Source organism: Nicotiana tabacum, chromosome 19 (genome assembly GCF_000715075.1).
Source record: "Nicotiana tabacum cultivar K326 chromosome 19, ASM71507v2, whole genome shotgun sequence".
In the NCBI taxonomy this organism is placed as follows: Eukaryota; Viridiplantae; Streptophyta; class Magnoliopsida; order Solanales; family Solanaceae; genus Nicotiana; species Nicotiana tabacum.
The window spans coordinates 129,491,068-129,517,631 of NC_134098.1; the positions used below are offsets into that span (position 1 = coordinate 129,491,068).

General features: G+C 38.3%; 1 protein-coding gene and 1 pseudogene across 1 annotated transcript; one reads left to right on the plus strand and one right to left on the minus strand.

Moving 5' to 3' along the window:
* Positions 1–8,029: 8,029 nt before the first annotated feature.
* On the minus strand, positions 8,030–9,061 carry LOC107817513 (germin-like protein subfamily 1 member 20). The gene is made up of 2 exons (XM_016643362.2): positions 8,870–9,061; positions 8,030–8,783 (listed from the first exon to the last, which is right to left on the minus strand). The coding sequence occupies exons 1-2, from the start codon at positions 8,991–8,993 to the stop codon at positions 8,221–8,223; spliced, it is 687 nt and encodes a 228-aa protein (XP_016498848.2). The 5' UTR covers positions 8,994–9,061; the 3' UTR covers positions 8,030–8,220.
* Positions 9,062–9,864: 803 nt separating this feature from the next.
* On the plus strand, positions 9,865–10,805 carry LOC142173720 (putative germin-like protein 2-1; annotated as a pseudogene).
* The last annotated feature ends 15,759 nt before the right edge of the window (positions 10,806–26,564 follow it).

A 26,564-nucleotide genomic window follows, 5' to 3' on the forward strand; every position in this document is an offset into this window, starting at 1 on the left:
CCCTCGCGACCCCAACCAAATATACCAACAAGTCCTAATACACGATACGAACTTAGTCGAGGCATCAAATGACATCAAACAACACCAAAACTATAAATCACACTCGAATCAAACTTATGAGTTTATGAAATTTTCAAATTCTATAACTTGTACCAAAACATATCAAATCAATCCGAAATGACCCCAAATTTTGTACACAAGTCATAAATGACGTAATGGAGTTGTTCCAATTTCCAGAATCGAAATCCGACCTCGTTATCAAAAATTCAACCTTTGGTTTAACTTTCCAAAAATTTTCTACTTTTCAACTTTCGCCAAAATGCGTCAAATTGTCCTTCGGACTTCCAAATCTAAATCTATATTCGGACGTACGCCGAAGTCATAAACCCCCATACGAAGCTATTGACATCATCAAAATTCCATTCCGGAGCCGTTTGCTGAAAAGTCAACTCTGCGGTAAACTATTTTTCATTTTAGCTTCTAAAATAAGAATTGTTCTTTCAATTTAATTCTGAATCTTTCGAAAAACCAAACTCGACCGCACACGTAAGTCATAAAATAAATTACGAAGTTGCTCGGGACTTTAAGTTGCTGAACGGAACATTAATTCTTACAACGCCAAGTCGGGTCGTTACATGTTGGGGTCACCAATACATATCTCCAACCTTCTTTGCAGACCCATATTTGCATTGTGGTGGAACAATTAAATCATATATCATATTCATATTTCTAGATGAAAATTATTTGGTTCATGACCCTAAGCCAATTGTGATAGGGAGAAGATAGCATAACTTGGCTAGATGCGTACAATTGTTGTTGTATAGTAGTATTAAATAATACATCACATACTAAACGTTTTGGGAGTTTTGTTATAACCAATGGTTTTAGCTATAATTGGAAGCATACTTTCTGCTAAACCAACTTTGATTTAAACCAGCATTATCAAGATAAATTATAATAATTTATATTCAGGAGCTGTGCTCTAATAATTTGAGCAAGCAACCTTGCAAAAACCAAACTGCAAGTTGATAACAAATGCACATGTGACCATAGAATGGATGCATCTATTAAAATCATATTATAGTAAACGGTCCACATGGCAGGTGACTAGGCCTATATATTTATCACCTTTTATTAGTTCCAGAAATTAAGGGATTCAATCTCAACCTTAATTGGTATATCATGAAAATACACAACACAAGAGAATTTTTGAAGAATCTTCTATTTCTTCAATATATGCCAAGTGAATTCTCAATTAATTTTTGCATCATAATTGAACCGTGATAGCCAACCGGTCATACCAACTAATATTTGTTTCTATAAACCTGTAGTTTACTTGTGGCTTGTGATTGCATCATCATGCTTATACTTGTGTAGTACAAATAGAAGAAAAGTCAGGTAACCTTTCATATTTACCCGGTATGATTATAGTAATATAAAGATATTCAATATTCTTTTCATTTATAGTCTCAATATGCCAACTACTTTGTCTAATACATTTGAAATTCAAAATGTTTATTTTGAGACTTACTACAATATCAATGTCATGAACAATTTCATTCATCCGGATAGTAACAAATTAGTTCTTCTGGAGCTCTCAATTGATCTTCTACTGTCACGACCCGAAACTCTCACCTTCGGACCGTGATGACGCCTAATATTTCACTTGCTAGGTAAGCCAATGTTAGAATAATATTAGCCAGTTTTAAATAATTTTTAAATTTATTAATAACAAAGAAACAAATGCGGAAGTAAGGTATGAAATATAGTGAATAATCCATAAAAATAATGGTGTCTAAATACCATCCCAGAATTGGTATCATAAGTGCACGACCTTCTAAAACAATACAAATAAAGGTCTGAATAAAATAAAGTTATCTGAAAGCAATTACACCACTAAAATAAGATAGACGGTGACTTCAGAACTGCGGACGATGTACAGTTATACCTCAAGTCTCCTCTGAGTAGCTGAAATCCGAGCAAGTCTATGGTACGCCGCTGGGACCAACTCCGAAATCTGCACAAGAAGTGCAGAGTGTAGTATCAGTACAACCGACCCCATGTATTGGTAAGTGATGAGCCTAACCTCGATGAAGTAGTGACAAGGCTAAGGCAGGTCACTTACATTAACATGTACGCAATATTAGTAACAACAACAATAATAGAAGTAAATCAAGTAACTCAAATTTTAATAGTTGAAGCCAACTCAGCAGTCATAACCAATTATTATTTCTACCAATTTCCGTTGCAGCGTGCAAACTGCTCCCACAATATATTCATTTTCAAACTTTTAATAAGTCTGTTGCGGCGTGCAACCCGATCCTCCAATATGAACTTTTAATAAGTCTATTGTGGCGTGCAACCCGATCCTCCAATATTGACTTCTTAATAAGTCTGTTGCGGTGAACAATCCAATCCTCCAATATTGACTTCTTAATAAGTCTGTTGCAGCGTGCAACCCGATCCTCCAATATTGATTCATTTCAATCAATTCTGTTGCGGCGTACAACCCGATCCTCCAATATATTCATTTACCAATTCTCATAGAAGAAATTGCCCCAATAAATGCAACAATTAATTTAAAATTTTAAGACAACAAGCATTGAATAATTATAATTTAATTATGAAACAAACAATGACAAATAGCAATTTATTATAGAAATCAGGGAGAAAATAGGCAGTTTAATGTTTAATATGTTAAACGTCAAGTAGCAATTAATGCACATAATTCAAATAAGCATGTAGCAATTATTACAGGAATTCAAAAATTAATATTTGACAAAGAATAGGAGAGAAATAGTTATTATAACAATTAATTCATGTATCAAAACAAATATAGGATTTTTAAATAATTATGCAAATAATTAATTTGACGACGTATAGACAGTCGTCACCTAGCTATACATCGTTCACATGCATTTCACATAACAAATAATTTAAGGGTTCTATTCTCTTAAGTCAAGGTAAACCACGTCACTTACCTCTCTTTGCAAATTCCAATCAATTACTCGACCACAACTTTTCCTTTTAAATTTATCTCCAAAAGCTTCAAATCTATTCACAAACAATTCGATATACTCAATACGAATCATAAGAATTAATTCCATATGAATTTACTAATATTCCGGATAAAATCCGAAATTCACTTTAAAAATTGATAGTGGGACTCACATCTCAAATCTCGGAAAAACTTATGAAATCCGAACACCCATTCCGAGATGAGTCCAACCATATAAAATTTATCAAATTCTGATGTCAAATGGACCTTCAAATCTTAAATTTTTATTTTTAGAAGATTTTGATAAAAATAAGATTTTTCTCCCAAAATTTCACAGATTCATGATATAAATGAGTATGGAGTCATGAAATATAATCAATATAGGATAAGTAATACTTACCTCTAATGTTTTCCCGTAAAAATCGCCCAAGAATCGCCTTACCCGAGCTCAAAAATGGAAAAGGGTTGAAAAGGGGACGAATCCCATTTTCCAGAACTTAAATTCTGTTTCTTGGATTTTTACCCTTCGCGAACGCGGTCGGTGCCTCTCGTTCGCGAAGCACAAATTTGGGTTGTCTAATTTTACCCTTCATGAATGCGAGGGCTATCTCGCGAACGTGAAGCTTGCATGGCTTGGCATTCGCGAACGCGAAGGCAAATTGTCTGGCCAGCCCCTTTCCCTTCGCGAACGCGAGGCTTCGATCGCGAACGCAAAGCTTTGCACCTCAACCCTTCGCGAACGCGTTTCCTCTGTCGCGAATGCGAAGCACAAACCGTGCCTGTCTAATTTACTCTTCGCGTTCACGAGAGTAACTTCGCGAACGCGAAGAAGAACACACCAGAAACCTAAAGTCTACAGAAAACCAGATTTCCTAAGTCCAAAATTATCCCGTAGCCCATCCGAAACTCACCCGAGCCTTAGAGGCTCCAAACCAAACATGCACATAAGTCCTAAAATATCATACGAACTTGCTCGCATGATCAAATCACCAAAATAATACCTAGAACTATGAATTGAACACCAAATCGAATGAAATTTTCAAGAAAACTTCAAAACTAATATTTTCACAACCGGACATCCGAATCACGTCAAATCAACTTCGATTCTTACCAAATTCGGCAGACAAGTCATAAATATTATAGTGGACCTATACCGGACTCTGAAACTAAAATACGGACCCGGTGTCAATAAATCCAACACCAGTAATTTCTTAAAAAGCATTAAGCTTTCAAGCTTTTAAGTTCTTATCAAAATTCCATATCTTGGGTTAGGGACCTCGAAATTTGATTCCGGGCATACTCCCAAGTCCCAAATCACGATACCGACCTTCCGAAACTGTCAAAATACTGATCCAAGTCCGCTTGCTCAAAATGTTGACCAAAGTCAACTCAGTTGAGTTTTTAAAGCTCTATCTCACATTTTAATCCATTTTTCACATAAAAACTTTTTGAAAAATTTTACGGACTGCGCATGCAAGTCGAGAAATGATAAATAGTGCTTTTGAGGTCTTAGAATATAAAATTAATTATTAAATTTAAAGATAACATTTAGGGTTATCACATCTACTGCAATATCTTTTGTTACACCATCCATATAGTGAATGTCTCTTTCACAGAGAAAATCATATCATAATAAATTTTCATGGTTAAAATCATCATAAGCAAAATTATTTATTGCTTTAATTTTACCTTTAATAACTTTTATAAGGCATGCCAAAATATTTTGGCGTATCACATGTACACGACCAATGACATAGTCATGTAACCACACAATAATATTTATTCTCTTTATTTCACTCAAATCTTCTTTAGAGGTGAGTTATGTGGTATTCATCCAATCATGCATTACATGTCTTTATTCATTACTTTTATCACATATTGCCACATTCACCTTTAGGAATCGGTCTGCATTCTCAATGCTTATCACAAGTCACATTCTCTTCAAGGAATGGATCATAATCAGCGGCGTGCTTTATTATTTTTCATACCAATTTGATGGTAAACATTGCCTTCACATTTTGAAGGACTATTTTGAGAACCCTTATTGTTCTCCTTTTATAATCATAGTGATGATTATTATTATTTTGATCTTTGGAACGCCCACGTTCATTGGTCAACCACTTGTCTTCATTTAGACTTATTATTTGCCGCTACCACATTCACTTCAAGAATAGAGCAAATCAAATGGGACAATCTTCATACCTTTTTATGAAAAATATATTATTTTTCTTTAATCATTATTATGTCATCAATATGCCATCAACTCTTACCCATATAAGGGCATGTTAGACCATAATGAGTTGGGGCTCAAACCCAACTCTTATAATCACGGTGCATCGGGACTCACACCCAACGCCTTACCCTCATGGTGCATTGGGACTTGAGTCCACCGTCTTATCCTTATATAACATTTATCACAAATTGTTTGATTCACTTCAGGGAATGTAACATAATTTTACATAGCCATAAATTCAAACTTAAGAAAGTTCAACATATTAAACACTATGATAAAAATAAGTGAATTAAAAATGATAAGGAATATTATCAAAGATAATTTTGGTATAGTAAATACTCATGTACTAATATACTATGTGTAAACTTATCAAAACATATTATTTAGATATAGTACTATATATCATTAAATACCATTTCATTAACCATAAATTAATCCAAAGTGTAATGAGATATATTCTATTCCATAAAATAAGAAAGCTTAATCATTGTTACTAGCATATTCTGTATTTTCACAAAATATGTCCCAATAGACTAGCTATATATAAACCTTGATGATATTACCTTATCTAAGTATTAGTTAATGCACACTACATCTAGTAGTAGATTAAATAAATAATTTTTAAATTATTGGTTCATACATATGAAAAATAGTAATGACTATTGTAATCAACACATAGCATTTCGTGCAAATAAAAAGCCATGAAAACCAAATGACACATGCATATGACTAGTAATTTTGAACATAACTAAAAAGAATTAAAAATATCCAGCAAGCTAAGTCATCTCACTATTCTTGCAAAAGTGAAACTGTTCATGTCTTAATTGGAAAGAAATTGACTTACTCTTTTAGGAAGGAGATAATACCTTATAGAAATAGATATCTCAATTGGTAAGAGTATCGTGTTGATAACGTATTATGAAATAAAAGCAATTTAGTAAAACATGAACAAGAAATAGAGATAGAGAGAAGGAAGGAAGAGATTTTCTTCTTCAATTGTGTGTATTTTCGTATCTATTATAAGGCCATTATATAGGCATGAAAAGTGAAGAAAATTATGTCATTGAATATGTCATTAAGCATTTTGAGATGAAGATCATGGCGGAAGATAATGGAGGAAGAGTAGACATCCACCATAATTTGATTTTTCTTATAACACATGTTTCATAATACTACTTTTTATTAGATATCCTTTCATGATTTGCGATCCTTTTTATTTTGATGTTTTTTGGAGTAGCAACTTTTTTAAAATTAATTAACATTAATGCAAAATAATTAAAATCTGGTGTATTTGTCTTTTCTAATATCATATTTTGTACTTCTAAAAAAATTAAATTTAGTAATATCGTAAAGTTAAAGGGAGGAGGTCTTCAAAATAAATCTAAAACAAAAACTTGCATGAAATTCAATCCACACAGAGCCGTAGTTTCTTTTGGGTTAAACAAAAAGAAGTTTTCAATAACGATCAGTTTTAGCCCTCACCAAAAGACCAAAAGTGCCAAGTTGCCGAATTATTTGTCATTGTTTTTAGTGGCGGCTAATCTATTTGTGGCAAGTTTCTTCATCATAGAAGTTGATTTATTATTAGCTCTTATGGAAGGTAAATAAATGTGTTGGAAACTAAATTTAAGGTAGGCCGCCACTGGAATAGGCGACATATACTCTTACTTTTGGCGCATAACTGGTTGCCACAAATGGTCACTGAAAACTCCTGCAGCGTTACCATAGAGAGTGAAGATTTATTCCTAGTCATATGTGATGCTGATTAGGGCGGTTCTAAACCGAATCGAAATCATTAATCGACCCGAATCGAACCGATGGCTTATCGACTTATTGATATCGGATTATCGGGATAATGGATGGTGAACGGATTGAGATTTTATAATTAACGGCTTAACGGTTTGAGGGCAGATTACTCAATTTTCTTATTGGGTAAACTATTAACCCGTTAAGAATTTTTATATTTATACTTTTACCCCTATGTATATAAAGTAGTATTGAAACCCCTAAATGGCTAAATTCCTAATTTCTATTTTCTAATTCTCAATTGTCTGTAGCTACCAGAGGCAGAGAAGTAGTTGTCTCGTCTCTCTCTTGAACTGAGACCTGAGAAGTCTAAAAATCAAAATCTCAATGATTAATACATGTATGTTTGTATGAGTAGTTTTGATGGTATTAAAAATTTGGTTAATACGTGTATAACAATATGAGTAGTTTTGAAGACTCTTCAATTAAAAAATACAATTTGGTTAGATCTTAGATGATATTAAAAATTTGGAATTGATTGAATGATTGTTCAAAAAATTTCTATTTGATTTAGCCGATAAGCCGCCCGATAATTGTTAATCTGATACCAATCCGCTTGTTGTCTTATTGGATGGCTAGCGGATTACTATATTTATAATCCGATAACCGTTAAGCCGAACCGTTAAGCGTAATTATCCCCGAAAAGCACCCCTAAATTGCTGATATCAACCTTCGTTGTACAACTACTACTACTTGATTTGCTATCAAGGACAGTCAACCTATGTTAACAATTACGTCAATAATCGCACTTTTTAATTAAATCCTTCTTTCTTTGAATCAATAAGCACAACAAAAATAAAGTACTTACTTAAATAACACTTGCTTACTGTATCTTTTTCAAAAATTTATACAAAAATGGCAAATAATTGAGTGCTAATCTATTGTTTTCAGAAACGCCTCATTTTTTTTAATCATAAGCATGCATGCTAATAATAACGTAGAGCAAAATATCACAAATTGGTACTATAAACTGGTGTATGAATCGGAGAACATAACCACAACAAATGATAAATATAAACTTTTGCTAAAACAAACAGTAAAAAAGTTCCTCCTTTAGTACATCAAATACAAAGATCAAGGAAAACCATTCCGTAGGACTAGATCCTGAATTTTATTTATGATTTCTTAAATTCCAAAAACAAGCATAAATAATATCATAGTATTATTTGGCTTTTACCAAAATTTAGTTGTTGTCCCACCAGAATTGTGATTGAAGATAATTGATCACTTTCTTATCAACTTGGAATGCTTTGGCGAGGACATCGTCATTAATTGGTGGATCTGAGCCAAAAACTGCATTAGCAATAGTGATAACTCCTGGATTTTGACTGCTGAGTCCAGCAAATGCAACAGCCGTCGTCTTTCCAATGTTAAACTGAAAATGAATGAGACCTATTGGAAAAACGAACACATCTCCAGGTTTTAGAATCTTTGTAAAGAGTTTGTTCTTCATATTTGGTCCGGGATTTGAAAGGACAAAACCGACATAGAGAGTACCCTCGAGTACAACAAGAATCTCAGCTGCTCTAGGGTGAGTATGAGGTGGGTTGAGACCATATGGTGCATAATCAATACGAACTAATGAAATGCCTAGAGTGTTAAGTCCAGGTAAGTTCCCGACGTTCACAGCAGTTACAGCTGATCCAACTTGATTTGAAGTATTTCCAGGTATGTTTAGGCCTGATTTGAAGAAGTCATCAGCATTGACAACCTTTGGATCCTTGCATATTTTTCCATTCACGAAAACTGCGTAAAAATCATTATTAGAAAGTGAAAATAACAACAAGTACAAGTGAAAAACAAATAATCAAATTCGTAGTTCGATAATTTACCAGCAGCCATAGAGTCGTTAACAGCAACACAAAAATCTTGTAAAGGACTAGGATCATATGCATGGCTTATTGAAGAGACAATAGCCAAAATGCCAATGGTTAATACAAACAACTTGAGAGCCATTGCAAATTAGAGAAAACTCTGTATATATATTGAAACACTTTGTTTATCTGCAAGAAATATGATTAGAGAGGTGTGCCTATTTATAGATGAAAATTTGTTTGAATCAGTATTCAAACTTCCCCTAAACAAAGTGTGGAATAGGCTTCTGCATTATCAAGTAAACAATGGTGAATTTTCAAACATTTGTGTCGTGATGTTCCGTCAACAACTATAACGACTAAATCTTAAATTTTCTTATAACGTACAAACAGTTAGCAACTACTACTATAAGAGACTATCATATTTTTCGTGGACTTAATTAAAGCAGTTAAATCCTCCAGATCATTATAGAAAAAGAAAGGAAACGATTAGGAAGGGAAGTTGAGATATGATAGAAACTTTCCAACTATAGAAATACTCAGATACGGAGATATCTAGAAGCTACACTTCCATATTAATTTCTATAGTAGTAGACGTAGAAACACTCACAAATTTGCTCAATACACAGGGGAAATTAGAAATTAAAACTTGCACATTGTATTAGTAGTAATAAGAAATTGGTTAATTAGTATGGTACATTTTGAACTGGTAAATAAATGTGAATTATTTGAACTGATAAAATGTTATTCCCATTCCTTACAGACTAGTAAAATGGTTCCGCCAACAAGTAACAATGACACCCCTCCCTTTTGCTCATACTACTCCCATTTCAATTAAGCATATGTAAACTATTGAAAGATTTAAAGCATAATAATACCTTCTCTTTTCTAAATTCTTACTTTGCAACTCTTGTAATAATACTGACCATTTCCATTAAGTCTAGGGAAAGTAAGATTTAGTCTCTGTAGTTGTTGACGAAGGGTTCACGATTTTGGTTTATTAGAAACTAATCATGGAAGACTTGGTAATTAAGAAGCCTAATTCATTATTTATTTTGGGGAGTTTTATTGGCCTTAAATGCCTATAATTAAAGTACTTATTTCATGATTTTCAATTGGGGTTTTCTAATTTCTTTGTTTGTAATTATTGTTCTTTATATACAGTTTTCGTTAATGAAAAAATTTACAAGGACCCAAAACTTGTCACGGCTGATGACTTCTTCAGACCAGGTTTAAACAAGCCTGGAAATACATCAAATAATCAAATTGGATCAGCTCAGTATAACTGCTGTAAACGTCAACAATTTAACTGGACTTAATACTCTAGACATTTCTTTAGCTCGTATTGATTTTGCACGACGGGGTCTTAATCCACCTCATACGCATCCTAGAGGAACTGAGGTTCTTGTTGTTCTTAAGGGAAGAACAAGCTCTTCAGCAAGATTTACACCGGAGATGTTAGGTCTTTTATATATATATATATATATATATATATATATATATATATATATATATATATATATCCATTTTTAAAAAGTTAAGACTAATGTCATTGCAGTGGCTGGTCTCAGTAGCCAAAATCCAGGAGTTATCACTATTGCAAATGTAGTATTTGGGTCAGATCGATCCACCAATTAACAATTATGTCCTCGCCAAAGCATTCCAAGTTCACCAAAAAGTTATTGATTATCTTCAACAGTGGCGGAGCCACATTCAATTAAGGGTGTCAATTGATATCGCTTCGCTGAAAATTTACGTTGTATTACTAGATAATTATTTTTGTTTTATGAATATTTACTATATGTTGATCTCGCTTGACTTTTCTGTGTATATAATTGTTTATATTTTGATACCCCTTTGTAAAAATCTGACCCCACCACTAATCTTCAAGCAAAATTTTGGTGGGACAACAACTAAATTAAAGAGAGTAAATCAACTAGCCATGTTTTCTTGAAACTTACAATTTGATGATATTCCTAATTACGTATATGCTATGATCAAGATATAGTATACGCAATAAGATTGAAAAAAATTGAAGATCAAGATACTGTACGCAAATATTTTAATTGGGCATGAGTCTTTTAATAAGGAACTGACACGTGGCCCTCTGTGAAAAATAACGGCAAATTTGTTTCATAATATAATTGTAGGGTTTGAAATGACCAAATAGTTTATATAACGAAGGATATGTTTAAACAATTTTCGACAGTAGAAGAATATATTTGACCATTTTCCATTTTTTCTAATATCATATTTTGTACTTCTTTTCTTAGTTAAATTTAGTAATATGTAAAGCTTAAGTGAGGTCTTCAAAATTATTCAAAAATAAAAAATTGCATGAAATTCAATCCAAACAGAGGGTTTTCAGTGACGATGATAGCGACTACTTTAGTCGCCACCAAAAGCAAGCACCAAGTTGCCGAATTATATGCTGCTGTTTTTAGTAAAGACTACATCAAATCTATTTGTGACACATTTATTTATTTTTGTGGCCAAAATATTTGTCACATAAGCTAATTTACTTTATTATTAGCTTTTGTGGCGATTAACCTCGCTATAAAAGTAAACTAATATGCCAAAAACTAAATTAAAGATAGTTGCCGCTGGAATTGGCAATATATAGACGAAATGGTCGCCACCAAAAGTGGCCACTGAAAACTCCTGCCTTGTTTCTTAGAACGTGATGTTGATATCAACCATCGTTGTACAACTGCTACTACTTGATTTGGTATACATTTTTATTTTCAAAGCAGTTAACCTATGCTGACAATTAAGTCAACAATTGTCCTTTTTAATTTTGTATGTGGTGGCTGGCTTGATTAATTCCTTTTTTCTTACTTTCTATCTTTGAATGAATAAACACAATAAACATAAAGGACTAAAATAACAATTGCTTGCTGTATCTTTTTCTAAATTATATATCAAATAATTGAGCGCTAATATGTTGTATTCAGAAACGCATCTGTTTACCCTTAAAATGGATAAGAATTGAATTTATACGCGGTTTTAAGGATAAATGAATTAATTCGACAATAGAGATCAATAACGTTAGATAAGTGACTTAAATATAAAATAAATAACCAAACCAGGTGTGATGTTGAGTTTGGGCTCGGACCTAAGCTTAGCGATTGTTCTGTCCTCGATTCGGGACCAAATATATATGAAGAACTATGAGAAAAATAAGAATTTTTGAATAACATAGAAGGAAAGAAAAAAGTTATTATTGTCTTGATATGCGTGTTCCTGTCTATTGAATAAAAAACTTTCTCTTTATAGTAGGGGAGTTTTACCCTTAGTACAATACTAAAAAAGGTAAGAATCCTCTTTGTATATCAATTAATATGCCACCGACATCGGGCGAGATCTGCACCGTGATATCTGGTTGGGTATAGATATCACGGCTCTTTGTTAGTTGTGTCTAACCGTTCCGTAGTGCTTTCTCAGGGCATGGGGCTTGTGCCGAGTTCGGGGGTGTTGTCTTATCGAACCCGGTGGCTAGCACTTCCCTTCGGGCCTTAGTACGAGGAGTTCACAGCTTTGATTTTGATCCCTTATAGTCATGTCTTTACTTTGTTTCTCCCATCAGAAAATCAGGGTACTCATTAGCCCTGATTTAACCCGTATACAGATAGTCCCCTCGTTTCCTAGAGAGTAGGTTTGCTGAAACGATGGGAAACGATAGATGAAACCCCGTTCCTTCCTTAGCACGTTATAACCGAGGTGGGGGATAAGACGAAACATCCAATCAGTCGTGTCGTTCTGACATCGGACGCGTGTCATCAAACGACTTGTTACCTCTGAATATGAAGTGTCGCTAATATTCTCCTATAAAAGCTTATACCCTTTCCTCTTTTCCCACTTTCCGATCCAAGCTTCCACCTTCGAATTCTCTAGTTGTTACCAACTCTTTCAAACTTTCATATCTTCATCTTTGAGCTTCAAATCTTCATAATTGTTCTTAGGTTCTTACCCGGATCTTCATCCTATCTTCAAATCTTCATACTCTACTCTCCAGCCTTCAAACTTGTTCCTTCAAACCTTCATACTTTTCCTTCAAATTTTCAAACTTTCTCATATAGTAATGGCTAAAACTTCCAAATCAGTTCCTCAACAGACTATTTCTTCATCTTCCCACCCGACCACGGATGCCGAGGTGGCTGCTTTCGAGGCAGTTTTTCCCGAAGTGGCCGCTCCTGATATGGCTGCTTCCAAGGCAGCTGCCCCCGAGGTTGCCCCTGATCCCCCCATGAAAAGCTTTATATTTGAAGGTTACTCAATCGCAGACGACTTCAAAGTCGAGAAGGACTTATCCAAATAGGATCGGGGAAAATGAGCATGTAGACACATATGCTCCATCACCAAAGATGTCCTTCCCGTAGTCCGAGAGGACTGTAAATGGGAAGGCAAGGACGTAGTAGTCCTCGAGCCCAAGGATGATATTACTATATACGTGGAGGGGTACTTGAGTGTTTACACTTACCCCTTCATGCTGGGCCCGGTAGACCCGGTAATTTTGGCCTTCTACAACAGATACGAGGTGTGCCTCGGGCAAATCTACACATCTCTTCTGAGGATCATGATCCTCCAATGTTATTTTGTGAGCCACACCGAATCCTCTCAATTCACCCTCGACCATCTACTCCATCTATATAGTTCCCAGTTTTTCTGAGGGGAAATAATCAAGCTCACTTGAAGGGCCAGCAAAGCCCCCTTTTCAAGTATCGACGAGGATCAGAACCGAGGCTGGCAGGGATATTTTGTTTGGGTGAAAATCTAGGATCTGATCCCTCCCAAGTTCCTGCCATTTCCCGAGAAATAGAATGCATATCGTAAGTGCAGCCTTTCTCTAAGGGTCAACTTTTCTTTATTTCGTTTCTCATCATTAGTATTTGTGGTAATGCAACTGTTGCCCGGGTTCCCAATGCAGTTCCCCGGCTCATGAAGTGGATCGAAGGCATCTATAAGCATCGAGTGCTCATGGCACAATTTTTCTAAGGGTCGATGGGAAGCCCGTTCTCATGGTTATGTTCTCCTCCGAATAGTTATTACTATGCTCATAACTTACATAACGCTGATCTCTCTTCTTTATTTCACAGGTTTGCCTAAGACCGCCGAACTTAGGCCGTTAGAAGGGATGAGGATGTGTCCTTATATGTTGATCCCTTCGCTATTGGGAAACCCGGGGCTACCGCAGGGGAAAAAAGAAGAGGAAAAGAAAGTCTTCGAGCTCCCCGGGTTCCGAGATGAAGCCAAAGAAGAGGGCGACTCATAAGTCCAAGAGAGCACCAACTTCCGGGTGCAGGATTCTGACTCGCTTCTCCAGCTCAGGGACGAGTCTGGAAAAGATGACATTTTTGTTGCCCATGAATCGACCCCTACCGTGGAAAAGGCTATGACCGGGGAGAAAAGCCATGAGGTTGATCCCCTTTTGGAGCGGTAGGCCGAAGTGGAGATGGAGGTTGTGACTCCTCAAGAAACGTCTCCTGCTTTGAAGGTGGTTATCGGTGTGATCGACATCGTTGAGACATCCTCCTACACTGATTCTATGCTCAAATAGGCCCAAGCGGGCAAAGAAAGATTAAGTGAAGGGGCACAAGGTGTAGAGGACCCCCTCCACTCCTTCGATGGCATGGATATGTCAACTCTAGAAGATTTCTCTGGGCTGGCCACCTGGATATACCGAAGAAGGACGTACCCTCGGGAGCTGGCGGGTCGAGCATGAGCCCACGATTTGTGAAGCAATTCCCTATGCCGAGTGTGAATCCCGAGCGCAAGAGGAAAGTTATTCTCATGGTCCTGGAGGATGTTTGGGTCCTATCCGCTACGGTTGGCATAGCCAGTTACCTCTGATGTCTGTTAACCGAGGAGGACCAGACAAAGATGAACGAGGTGGTCACATCGAGCCTATTTAATGAGGCACATCACACATTGAACTGAAGTTCTAATACCTTTGAACTCCCCTTATTAATTACTTAAAAAATTTCCTTTGGTGTTTTTTACTTAGTTTCCTTTATTTACAGGCTTCAGTGCTTCACCATGAGAGTGTTACAACCCAAATTCGCATACCATAGATCACGTCATAAGTTAGTCGACGTAAATCCAAGAAGAGATTATCTTTGATATGATAAGAAGTTAATCCTATTGGTCTTAAACGATACAAGGGTGTATAAGAGTGGTTAACAAATATTAGAAGTTAAACGAATCAAGGATGTTGTAACCCGTATTTTCGGGTAACACTAGAGGTGATTAACTGTCCCAAGAGGTCTTGTTTTAATGTATTTGAATCATATAATATCCGCATCATAAGTCTTGAAGTCAAGCGAGTTATGAAACAAAAGTCGATAAAAGTTGTCGCAACTTAGGTTTATAATTTTACTTAAACTTTAGGTCAAATGTTACTGCATTTTTCTCCCAATGTGCTTGGAATTATGGGGTGATCTACCTATTAAATTGAATATCTATGAGTCTAGTTTCCAACGCATTAAGCCCTTCATCGATACGATCTCGGAATAGAGAGATATTCGCGTTTTCGCGAGAGTGCGCCAAGCTGCTCTCTATGGGGCCCACAAAGGCGGTTTAAGACATATGGACATATATAAGATACCTCAACCCCGTTTTAAGTCATTATTTTTCAGTATATTCAGACCTTATAACCCTAAAATCAGTCTCTCAAGGTTCTCTCATGATCCAAGAACCAAACAAAGGGCAAACAACACAAATCAAATGTGAGGAATCCCGTGGCGCTAGTAAGTTTCTTGTTCTTCTTGTTGTTGCTGATTTTTGTGTTGTTCCAGCTCGTGTGGGAGGTTGTTTTAAGTGTTTTATGTCCTGTAAATACACCTTCAAGTTTTTAATATCAACCCTAGGTGATTTCAAGTCTTCTAAAGTAATTCTAGTGCCGAAAAACCCGAATTAATTGCTAGTTTTGCTTCCTTGTTCTTGTGGCAAAATTGAAGGGATATTTCGTGGAAAATTAAGGTCAAATTGGAGTTGTTCTTTCTGTTTAAAGGTAAGGAACCTCTTACTCTATATATATTTAAGATTATCCAAGTTGCAGCTAAGTCGTTGAAGCTAGAACTTGTGAAATATATATCGAAAGGCTTGGTAGTAATGTTGTTGGTTGGTGGACTGTTTTGGAGGCTCAATATGATTATTAATGATGTTGTTTGGGCTGTTTGGTGATTGTATTGACTTGTGGGAAGTCATATAAATAGGGGAGGTGCTGTCCGTTTCATCGTAAAATAGGTTGTGGTCGATACATAATAGTTACGACGCTTAAACGATAATGATAGTGTCATTTGTCTTATTGTAGACTAAGGAGTCGTGACATTTGCATAGCTTGAGGTTGGGAAGTATATACAAGGTATGTGAGGCTATCCCCTTCATTCTTTTGCACGACTCCGATTGTACATAATGTAATGAACGAGCTCCCAAAGATACTCTACTCTTAGAAGCTAGCAGTACTTACATTGCTGCCCTTCTTATGAAATGATTGATATTGATGTTACTTCTCTTATTCTTATATTATCAATGTTGTTGGTAGTTCCTTATTCTTATAAGATTCATGATGAAGAGTTAATCCTAATAACATGTACGAAGGATACCGACCTTACGTCACTCCGAAAGGTTCAAAATGTGATTCCAATGAGTCCAGCATGCATCATATATATGTATCTATTTTACTCTACCGAGCCGCGCTATAGTCGGCTGGGTATGGCACCTATTGTGCAACCACTGATCAGTTGGGTTTTACCGAGCTCCACGTGGCCGGGTACGATTCTACCGAGCCCTATGATGGCCGGGTACATTTTACCGAGCCTATTACGGCCGGGTACGATATGATGATGGTGATGCCCACAAAGGCGTATGTTTTAAAAGTTTATGTATATATATATATATGTATGTATCATGTATTTCATGTCAACCTCATAGGTACCTAGATGTCACAGGTTGTATATTCTCTATCCCTGTTTACATTACTGTTCTCACTTATGCTTTCCTGCCTTACATACTCAGTACTTTATTCGTACTGACGTCCTTTTTATTTGTGGACGCTGCATGTCGTGCTGCAGGTCCTGATAGACGGGTAGACGCAGCTCCCCCATCACAGTAGGCTATCCGGTTCAGCGGTTATTGGCGAGATCCCTTCTCCGGACTTGCCGTGGTCTTGGTATGCATTTTTGTTATAGACATTATGGGTATGTCGGGGCCCTGTTCCGGCAATGTTGTAGAATTTATGTTCTTTTAGAGGCTCATAGACAGGTGTCGACTTATGTATGGTTTAGAATGCCTTGTCGGCTGATTTTTGTTGTATAGTCTTTTATGGCATCATGGTAGCTCGTACCTTATATATAATTTCTTGACGGTCTTGTCGTCCCATGTTATGTATGTTCATGACATTATCTTTCATTGTTGGATGTTCATGATCCATGTCTACTATTTATATTGATCTTGTTGGCCCTTAAAGATAATAAGGAAGGTTAGATAAAATGTACGTTGGCGCTCGACAAGTATGGCCCGGGTGCTAGTCATGACCCTCCAGTTGGGTCGTGACAAACTTGGTATCAGAGCAAGTTTGTCCTAGGGGTTGTCTATGAGCCGTGTCTAGTAGAGTTTTGATTATGGATGTGTAGCGCGCCACATTTATAATCAGGAGGCTACGTGACATCTAGGGTTGTTACCTTCTTCCTGAATCTAGATCGTGCGTAGAGTTGAGTAGTAAGTGTTCATATCTAATATTCACCTTGTTTTCTTTCAGCGATGCCTTCGACTAGGAAGCAAGCGATTAGTAAACGGCTTGATACAGCTGTGGGAGAGGGTAACATTCAGGTGCCTCCAGCCAGAGCAGGCCAAAGTGAGGCTCAGAGTGAGATGCCGTCTCATACCTCTTTGTCTCCTCCCGAGGATATTAGGAGGCACCCAGTACATCCAGTTCCTCCGTCTGGCACTACAGACCATGATATGCGCAGTGCGGTGCAATTGTTGACTAGCTTGGTAGCTGCTCAGGCTCAGAGGCAGAATACTGGTGCTGCTGATAAACCGGTTAGTGCGAGAGTTCGTGATTTTATTAATCTAGACCCTCCAGTGTTTACCGGATCAGACCCCAAGGAGGACCCACAAATATTTATTGATCAGATTCATCGTACATTGCGGGTTATGCATGCTAGTGATACGGAGGCAGTAGAGTTGGCTTCTTATCGGTTACGGGATTTAGCGGTTTTCTGGTATGATAGTTGGGAGAGATCTAGGGGTCCGAACGCTCCTCCAGCCGTGTGGAAGGAATTTTCTGAGGCCTTTCTTCGTCACTACTTGCCAGTTGAGATACGACGAGCTAGAGCTGATAAGTTCTTGAACATTCGACAGGGTAATATGAGTGTACGAGAGTATAGTATACAGTTTGATTCTTTAGCAAGGTATGCTCCCCATATGGTGTCAGAGATGAGTGATAGGGTGCATCTGTTCGTGAACGGGTTGGGACCACATCTGATAAATGAGTGCACAACAGCCTCCTTGGTAGAGGGCATGGATATTTCCCGTATTCAGGCTTATGCCCAGACCCTAGAGGATCGTAAGCGCCAGCAAAGGGCAGATAGGGAGCAGGATAGGGGCCAGCATAAGAGGGCGAGATTTGCAGGGTATTCTGATGAGTTCAGAGGTAGTATCAGGCCCCAATCTTCGAGGAGTTCGGCGCCACCTGTAGCTAGTGCTCCTCCACAGTTTCAGAGGCCTCGGTATGATCGATTTACCTATTCTGGTTCAGGTCAGAGTTCGAGGGCATCAGGCTCACAATTTCATAGAGATACTAGTCAGACGAGACCCCCAACACCTCGTTGTGATCAGTGCGGCAAGGCCCACTTTGGACTGTGCCGTCGAGGTTTCGATACGTGCTATTCTTGCAGACAGCGTGGCCATATGATGCGGGATTGTCCTAACAGAGGAGGTGGTGGTATGGCTCAACCGACTGGATCTGTGTCTGGTTCTTCCTCATCAGTTCGACCTCCAGCACAAGGTTTTCAACAGTCGACAGGTCGTGGTAGAGGTAGAGGTTCAGTGCCGAGTTCGAGTGGTGCTCAAAATCGAACCTATGCTCTAGTAGGTCGACAAGATCTCGAGTCATCTCCGGATGTTGTTACAGGTATATTGTCTGTGTTTTCTTATGATGTATATGCGCTAATTGATCCAGGATCTACCTTATCATATGTTACACCCTTTGTGGCTAATAAGTTTGGCATTGAACCTGAATTGATAAGTAAACCACTTGCGGTATCGACTCCGATAGGAGATTCTATGATTGCTAGAAGGGTTTATAAAGGTTGCACTGTGATGATTTGTAGTCGTCAAACCTCGGCAAATTTATTTGAGTTAGAAATGGTTGATTTCGATGTGATAATGGGAATGGACTGGTTGGCCTCATGCTATGCAAATGTTGACTGTCGTACGAAGATGGTTAGGTTTCAGTTTCCAGGTGAACCCGCCATTGAATGGAAGGGGAACATTGCTATGCCGAAAGGTAGGTTTATTTCCTATCTTAAGGCAAGGAAGATGATCTCAAAAGGTTACATTTATCATCTTGTTTGCGTTAGGGATGCCGAGGCGAAGCCGCCTACTCTACAATTAATCCCCGTGGTCAATGAATTTCCAGATGTTTTCCCAGATAAACTCCTAGGCCTTCCTCCTGAAAGGGAGATTGAGTTTAGCATTGATGCATTGCCTGACACTCAACCGATCTCTATCCCTCCATATAGGATGGCCCCGGCAGAGTTGCGAGAGTTGAAAGCACAGTTGAAGGACTTGCTGGATAAGGGTTTCATTAGGCCTAGCACTTCACCTTGGGGTGCGCCAGTCTTGTTCGTGCGGAAGAAAGATGGGTCGTTAAGGATGTGTATCGATTATCGACAGTTGAATAAGTTTACAATAAAGAACAAGTATCCACTTCCAAGAATTGATGACCTGTTTGACCAACTCCAGGGTGCCAAGTATTTCTCCAAGATTGACTTGCGTTCAGGGTATCATCAGGTGAGGGTTAAGGAGAAGGATATTCCAAAGACGGACTTCCGGACAAGATATGGGCATTTTGAGTTCTTGGTGATGTCGTTCGGGCTAACAAACGCCCCAGCAGCTTTTATGGATCTCATGAATAGTGTATTCAGGCCCTATCTTGATGTGTTCATGATCGTATTCATTGATGACATTCTGGTGTATTCTCGTTCGGAGGCGGAACATGCGGGCCACTTGCGGATAGTATTACAGACCCTTCAGGATCATAAGTTATATGCTAAGCTCTCTAAATGTGAATTCTGGCTGAACTCAGTAGCATTCCTTGGCCATGTGATATCTGATGAGGGTATTAGTGTCGACACTCAGAAGATCGATGCAGTGAAGAATTGGCCGAGACCGACAACACCGTCAGAAGTCCGCAGCTTCCTGGGGCTAGCAGGATATTATAGGCGGTTTGTAGAAGGGTTTTCCTCTATATCAGCACCATTGACTAAGTTAACACAGAAAGCTACCAAGTTCCAGTGGTCTGATGCTTGTGAACATAGTTTTCAGGAGCTAAAGAATCGATTGACATCCGCGCCAGTGCTCACTCTCCCAGAAGGAACAGAAGGTTATGTGGTATATTGTGATGCCTCAGGTATAGGTTTGGGGTGCATATTGATGCAACGTGGGAAGGTGATTGCTTATGCATCAAGACAATTGAAGAAGCATGAAAAGAATTACCCGACTCATGATTTGGAATTGGCTGCAGTAATATATGCTTTGAAGATATGGAGGCACTACTTATACGGCGTCCATGTTGACATCTACACAGATCACAAGAGTTTACAATACATCTTCAAGCAGAAGGAGTTGAATTTGAGGCAGCGTAGGTGGCTTGAATTACTGAAAGACTATGACGTCGAGATATTGTACCATCCCGGTAAAGCCAATGTTGTGGCAGACGCTCTCAGCCATAAGTCAATGGGAAGCTTAATACATATTGAGGCAGGTAGACAAGGGTTGACCAAAGAGCTTCACCAGCTGGCCAATATGAGAATCAGATTGTTGGACTCTGATGACGGAGGTGTTACTGTACAGAATACAGCAGAATCATCTTTGGTAGCCGAGGTAAAAGCACGGAAATATGAAGATCCTACCTTAGTAAGATTGAGAGAGGGAATTCAGCAGTGTAAGATTACAGCTTTCAAGATCGGAGGAGATGGGACACTGAGATACCAGGGCCGATTATGTGTACCTAGTGTGGCAGGGTTGCGAGAGAAGATTATGATTGAGATTCACCAGTCCCGATATTCTATCCATCCTGGCTCGACAAAGATGTATCATGACGTTAAGGAGCAGTATTGGTGGGATAACATGAAGAAGTCTATTGCAGAATTTGTAGCCCAGTGTCCTAATTGTCAACAAGTAAAGATCGAGCATCAGAAACCTAGTGGATTGATTCAGAATATAGAGATTCCGACCTGGAAATGGGAGGTGATTAATATGGACTTCATTATTGGATTACCTCGCTCTTATCATAAGTTTGACTCCATCTGGGTGATAGTTGATCGACTTACAAAATCTGCCCATTTTCTACCAGTTAAGACAACTTACACGGCTGAAGATTATGCGAAGTTATATATCAAGGATTGTTAGGCTTCATGGTGTGCCGGTATCTATTATATCAGACCGAGGAGCTCAATTTACGGCTAACTTTTGGAGGTCTTTTCAGAAGGGTTTAGGTACACAAGTAAATCTCAGCACTGCATTCCATCCGCAGACTGACGGACAGGCTGAACATACCATCCAGACACTTGAAGATATACTACGAGCATGTGTTCTAGATTTCAAGGGGAATTGGGATGACCATCTGGCACTTATAGAATTTGCCTACAATAATAGCTACCATTCCAGTATTAAAATGGCCCCGTATGAGGCACTATACGGGAGGAGATGTAGATCACCAGTTGGATGGTTCGAAGTCGGTGAGACAGAATTATATGGACCAGATTTGATTCACCAAGCCATTGAGAAGGTGAAAGTGATACAAGAGCGACTGAGGACGGCACAAAGCAGGCAAAAGTCTTATTCCGATGTCCGGCGTCGTGATCTGGAATTTGAGGTTGGTGATTGGGTTTTCCTGAAGATCTTGCCGATGAAGGGTGTTATGCGTTTTGGGAACAAGGGTAAGTTGAGTCCGCGGTATATTGGGCCGTACAAAATTCTTCGACGAATTGGACATGTTGCTTACGAGTTAGAATTGCCATCTGAATTGGAATTTGTCCACCCGGTATTCCATGTATCTATGTTGAGAAAATGTATTGGAGACCCTTCTCGGGTCGTCCCTATCAAAGATGTACAAGTTACAAAGGATATATCATATGATGAAGTGCCAGTGGCTATATTAGATCGACAAGTCCGCAAGCTGAGAACAAAGGATGTAGCTTCCGTGAAAGTATTATGGAGGAACAAAAATATAGAAGAAATGACATGGGAAGCAGAAGACGAGATGAAGTCTAAATAGCCTTACCTATTCCAGAGTGAAGATAACGAGGATGCCGGGGGAAAGAAGGACGCATTATAAGGTGAAACGGCTATATGAGGTAAGCAATAGCTTGTGAATACTCTTTTTTTTAATACAAAATGGTGATATGAAGATAATGTACATATCCATAATGCTTTGTATAGTCTTGTAAGGCCATAGGTTGGGTTTAACTGCTTGCAAGTTTGGCTAGTGTCCATTTTATGGGGGAAACTCAGCCAGAAATCTCCGTCGGAATCCACGATGAGTTAGACACCCCATAAACCCTTACATTCGAGGACGAATGTTCCTAAGGGGGAGAGGGTGTTACAACCCAAATTCGCATACCATAGATCACGTCGTAAGTTAGTCGACGTAAATCCAAGAAGAGATTATCTTTGAGATGATAAGAAGTTAATCCTATTGGTCTTAAACGATACAAGGGTGTATAAGAGTGGTTAACAAATATTAGAAGTTAAACGAATCAAGGATGTTGTAACCCGTATTTTCGGGTAACACTAGAGGTTATTAACTCTTCCAAGAGGTCTTGATTTAATGTATTTGAATCATATAATATCCGCATCATAAGTCTTGAAGTCAAGCGAGTTATGAAACAAAAGTCGATAAAAGTTGTCGCAACTTAGGTTTATAATTTTACTTAAACTTTAGGTCAAATGTTACTGCATTTTTCTCCCAATGTGCTTGGAATTATGGGGTTATCTACCTATCAAATTGAAGATCTATGAGTCTAGTTTCCAACGCATTAAACCGTTCGTCGATACGATCTCAGAATAGAGAGATATTCGCGTTTTTGCGAGAGTGCGCCAAGCTGCTCTCTATGGGGCCCACAAAGGCGGTTTAAGACATATGGACATATATAAGATACCTCAACCCCGTTTTAAGTTATTATTTTTCAGTATATTTAAACCTTATAACCCTAAAATCAGTCTCTCAAGGTTCTCTCATGATCCAAGAACCAAACAAAGGGCAAACAACACAAATCAAATGTCAGGAATCCCGTGGCGCTAGTAAGTTTCTTGTTCTTCTTGTTGTTGCTGATTTTTGTGTTGTTCCAGCTCGTGTGGGAGGTTTTTTTAAGTGTTTTATGTCCTGTAAATACACCTTCAAGTTTTTAATATCAACCCTAGGTGATTTCAAGTCTTCTAAAGTAATTCTAGTGCCGAAAAACCCGAATTAATTGCTAGTTTTGCTTCCTTGTTCTTGTGGCAGAATTGAAGGGATATTTCGTGGGAAATTAAGGTCAAATTGGAGTTGTTCTTTCTGTTTAAAGGTAAGGAACCTCTTACTCTATATATATTTAAGATTATCCAAGTTGCAGCTAAGTCGTTGAAGCTAGAACTTGTGAAATATATATCGAAAGGCTTGGTAGTAATGTTGTTGGTTGGTGGACTGTTTTGGAGGCTCAATATGATTATTAATGATGTTGTTTGGGCTGTTTGGTGATTGTATTGACTTGTGGGAAGTCATATAAATAGGGGAGGTGCTGTCCGTTTCATCGTAAAATAGGTTGTGGTCGATACATAATAGTTACGACGCTTAAACGATAATGATAGTGTCATTTGTCTTATTGTAAACTAAGGAGTCGTGACATTTGCATAGCTTGAGGTTGGGAAGTATATACAAGGTATGTGAGGCTATCCCCTTCATTCTTTTGTACGACTCCAATTGTACATAATGTAATGAATGAGCTCCCAAAGATACTCTACTCTTAGAAGCTAGTAGTACTTACATTGCTGCCCTTCTTATGAAACGATTGATATTGATGTTACTTCTCTTATTCTTATATTATCAATGTTGTTGGTAGTTCCTTATTCTTATAAGATTCATGATGAAGAGTTAATCCTAATAACATGTACGAAGGATACCGACCTTACGTCACTCCGAAAGGTTCAAAATATGATTCCAATGAGTCCAGCATGCATCATATATATGTATCTATTTTACTCTACCGAGCCGCGCTATAGTCGGCCGGGTATGGCACCTATTGTGCAACCACTGATCAGTTGGGTTTTACCGAGCTCCACGTGGCCGGGTACGATTCTACCGAGCCCTATGATGGCCGGGTACGTTTTACCGAGCCTATTACGGCCGGGTACGATATGATGATGGTGATGCCCACAAAGGCGTATGTTTTAAAAGTTTATGTATATATATGTATGTATCATGTATTTCATGTCAGTAGCCCTCAGAGGTACCCAGATGTCACAGGTTGTATATTCTCTATCCCTGTTTACATTACTGTTCTCACTTATGCTTTCCTGCCTTACATACTCAGTACTTTATTCGTACTGACGTCCTTTTTATTTGTGGACGCTGCATGTCGTGCTGCAGGTCCTGATAGACGGGTAGACGCAGCTCCCCCATCACAGTAGGCTATCCGGTTCAGCGGTTATTGGCGAGATCCCTTCTCCGGACTTGCCGTGGTCTTGGTATGCATTTTTGTTATAGACATTATGGGTATGTCGGGGCCCTGTTCCGGCAATGTTGTAGAATTTATGTTCTTTTAGAGGCTCATAGACAGGTGTCGACTTATGTATGGTTTAGAATGCCTTGTCGGCTGATATTTGTTGTATAGTCTTTCATGGCATCATGGTAGCTCGTACCTTATATATAATTTCTTGACGGTCTTGTCGTCCTATGTTATGTATGTTCATGACATTATCTTTCATTGTTGGATGTTCATGATCCATGTCTACTATTTATATTGATCTTGTTGGCCCTTAAAGATAATAAGGAAGGTTAGATAAAATGTACGTTGGTGCTCGACAAGTATGGCCCGGGTGCTAGTCATGACCCTCCAGTTGGGTCATGACAGAGAGTTTCCTCTAGTATCGCTTGAAAACAAGCCAGCTCGAGTTCGAGCTCAAGGAGTAGGCCCGAAAAAAGGACATCTACAAGCTCCTTAGTGAGAAACAAGATGGGGCCATCAAGGACCTTCAGGACGAGATGGACATGGCTTAGAGGAAATCCTCGACCCTGATATGGGAGCATGCCGACCTGGTCGAAAAGGTAAAGGTCTTTGAAGTTAAAAATAAGGAGCTAGTCGTGGCGTCTAACGATAAAATCTAACAGGTCCAGCAGAAGATCGACCAGATCGACCAACTCCGAGTTGAGTTGAATGAGGTCCAAGCCATGGCTGATTGGTGGAAAAGCAAAATGGACTTGCTAGCTTGGGAGAAGGAAACCGCCCAGGCAAAGCTGGAATCGGTAGAGTTCCAATTTTGAGTGGCGAAGGAGAAAGCTGACAAGTGGTCCTAGTTAAATTACGATCTCCGAGCAACTCTGAGCTCGGCTGTCGCAAAGCGGGACGCCCTCAGTAGAGAATACGAGGCAATGAAGTCCAAGTTGGATACAAACTCTACCGATGCCGAAGATATGATTGCCTAATACAAGGCCGATGTTGAGGCTGCCGAGACCCACCTAAAGATGAAGGCTGAATATATGAGACGGTTGTCCTGAAGGGAGACCCTCAAAGAGATTCACACCCGAGGTTTCGACCTGTCGGCCGAGATCGAGGAAGCAATAAATCTTGAGGCCGAGGCGAAGAAACTTTACGAGCCTCAAGGTGCTGAAGGCTCCGAGAATTCTGAGGGATCCGAAGGCTCTGACGGTTCTGGCGACGAGTCTGGCCCTGGTGAACACCACGCATGAATGCCTTAGTGCTTTTTTAGTTTTGTCTTGTGCATATTTTTTGTTTATTTTAAGGCCGTTTTTGTTGGGCCTTTATAAATACATTCAGGAATATATATATATATATATATATATATATATATATATATATATATATATATATATATATATATATATATATATATATATATATATATAAACTTCCCTTTTTGGCAGTTTCAACTCTCTATTTTTTTTAGCATCTTTTCATAATTTCTACTCTTGCAAATATTTCTAATGCCTTAGCATAGAATCAAATGTAGTAATAAGTCATTTGTTTTTTAGAGGTCCGAACAGAGCCTGACTTCGATGCAATTTTGCTTGCTCGAGGCTTTGAAAACTCGGTATGACCGGAAGTTTTTTCAAGATACTTAAATGATTTTAGATGATGTTTTTGCTGAGGGTAATCTTTTAGAAAGTTTTGAATTTTTATAAAGGACTTACTTTTGATTACGAGCTTCCGACGTCTCCGGGCCATTTTTTGGGTGGCCATAGCCTTTTATTTTTGGGCATCGTCCAATA

What these genes read in the sequence shown, in the direction of transcription:
- LOC107817513 (XM_016643362.2), bottom strand. Translation starts at nt 8,993, where the DNA reads ATGGCTCTCAAGTTGTTTGTATTAACCATTGGCATTTTGGCTATTGTC. An exon ending in TAACGACTCTATGGCTGCTG is followed by an intron (nt 8,784 to 8,869) that starts GTAAATTATCGA and finishes ATTTTTACGCAG; the next exon opens with TTTTCGTGAATGGAAAAATA.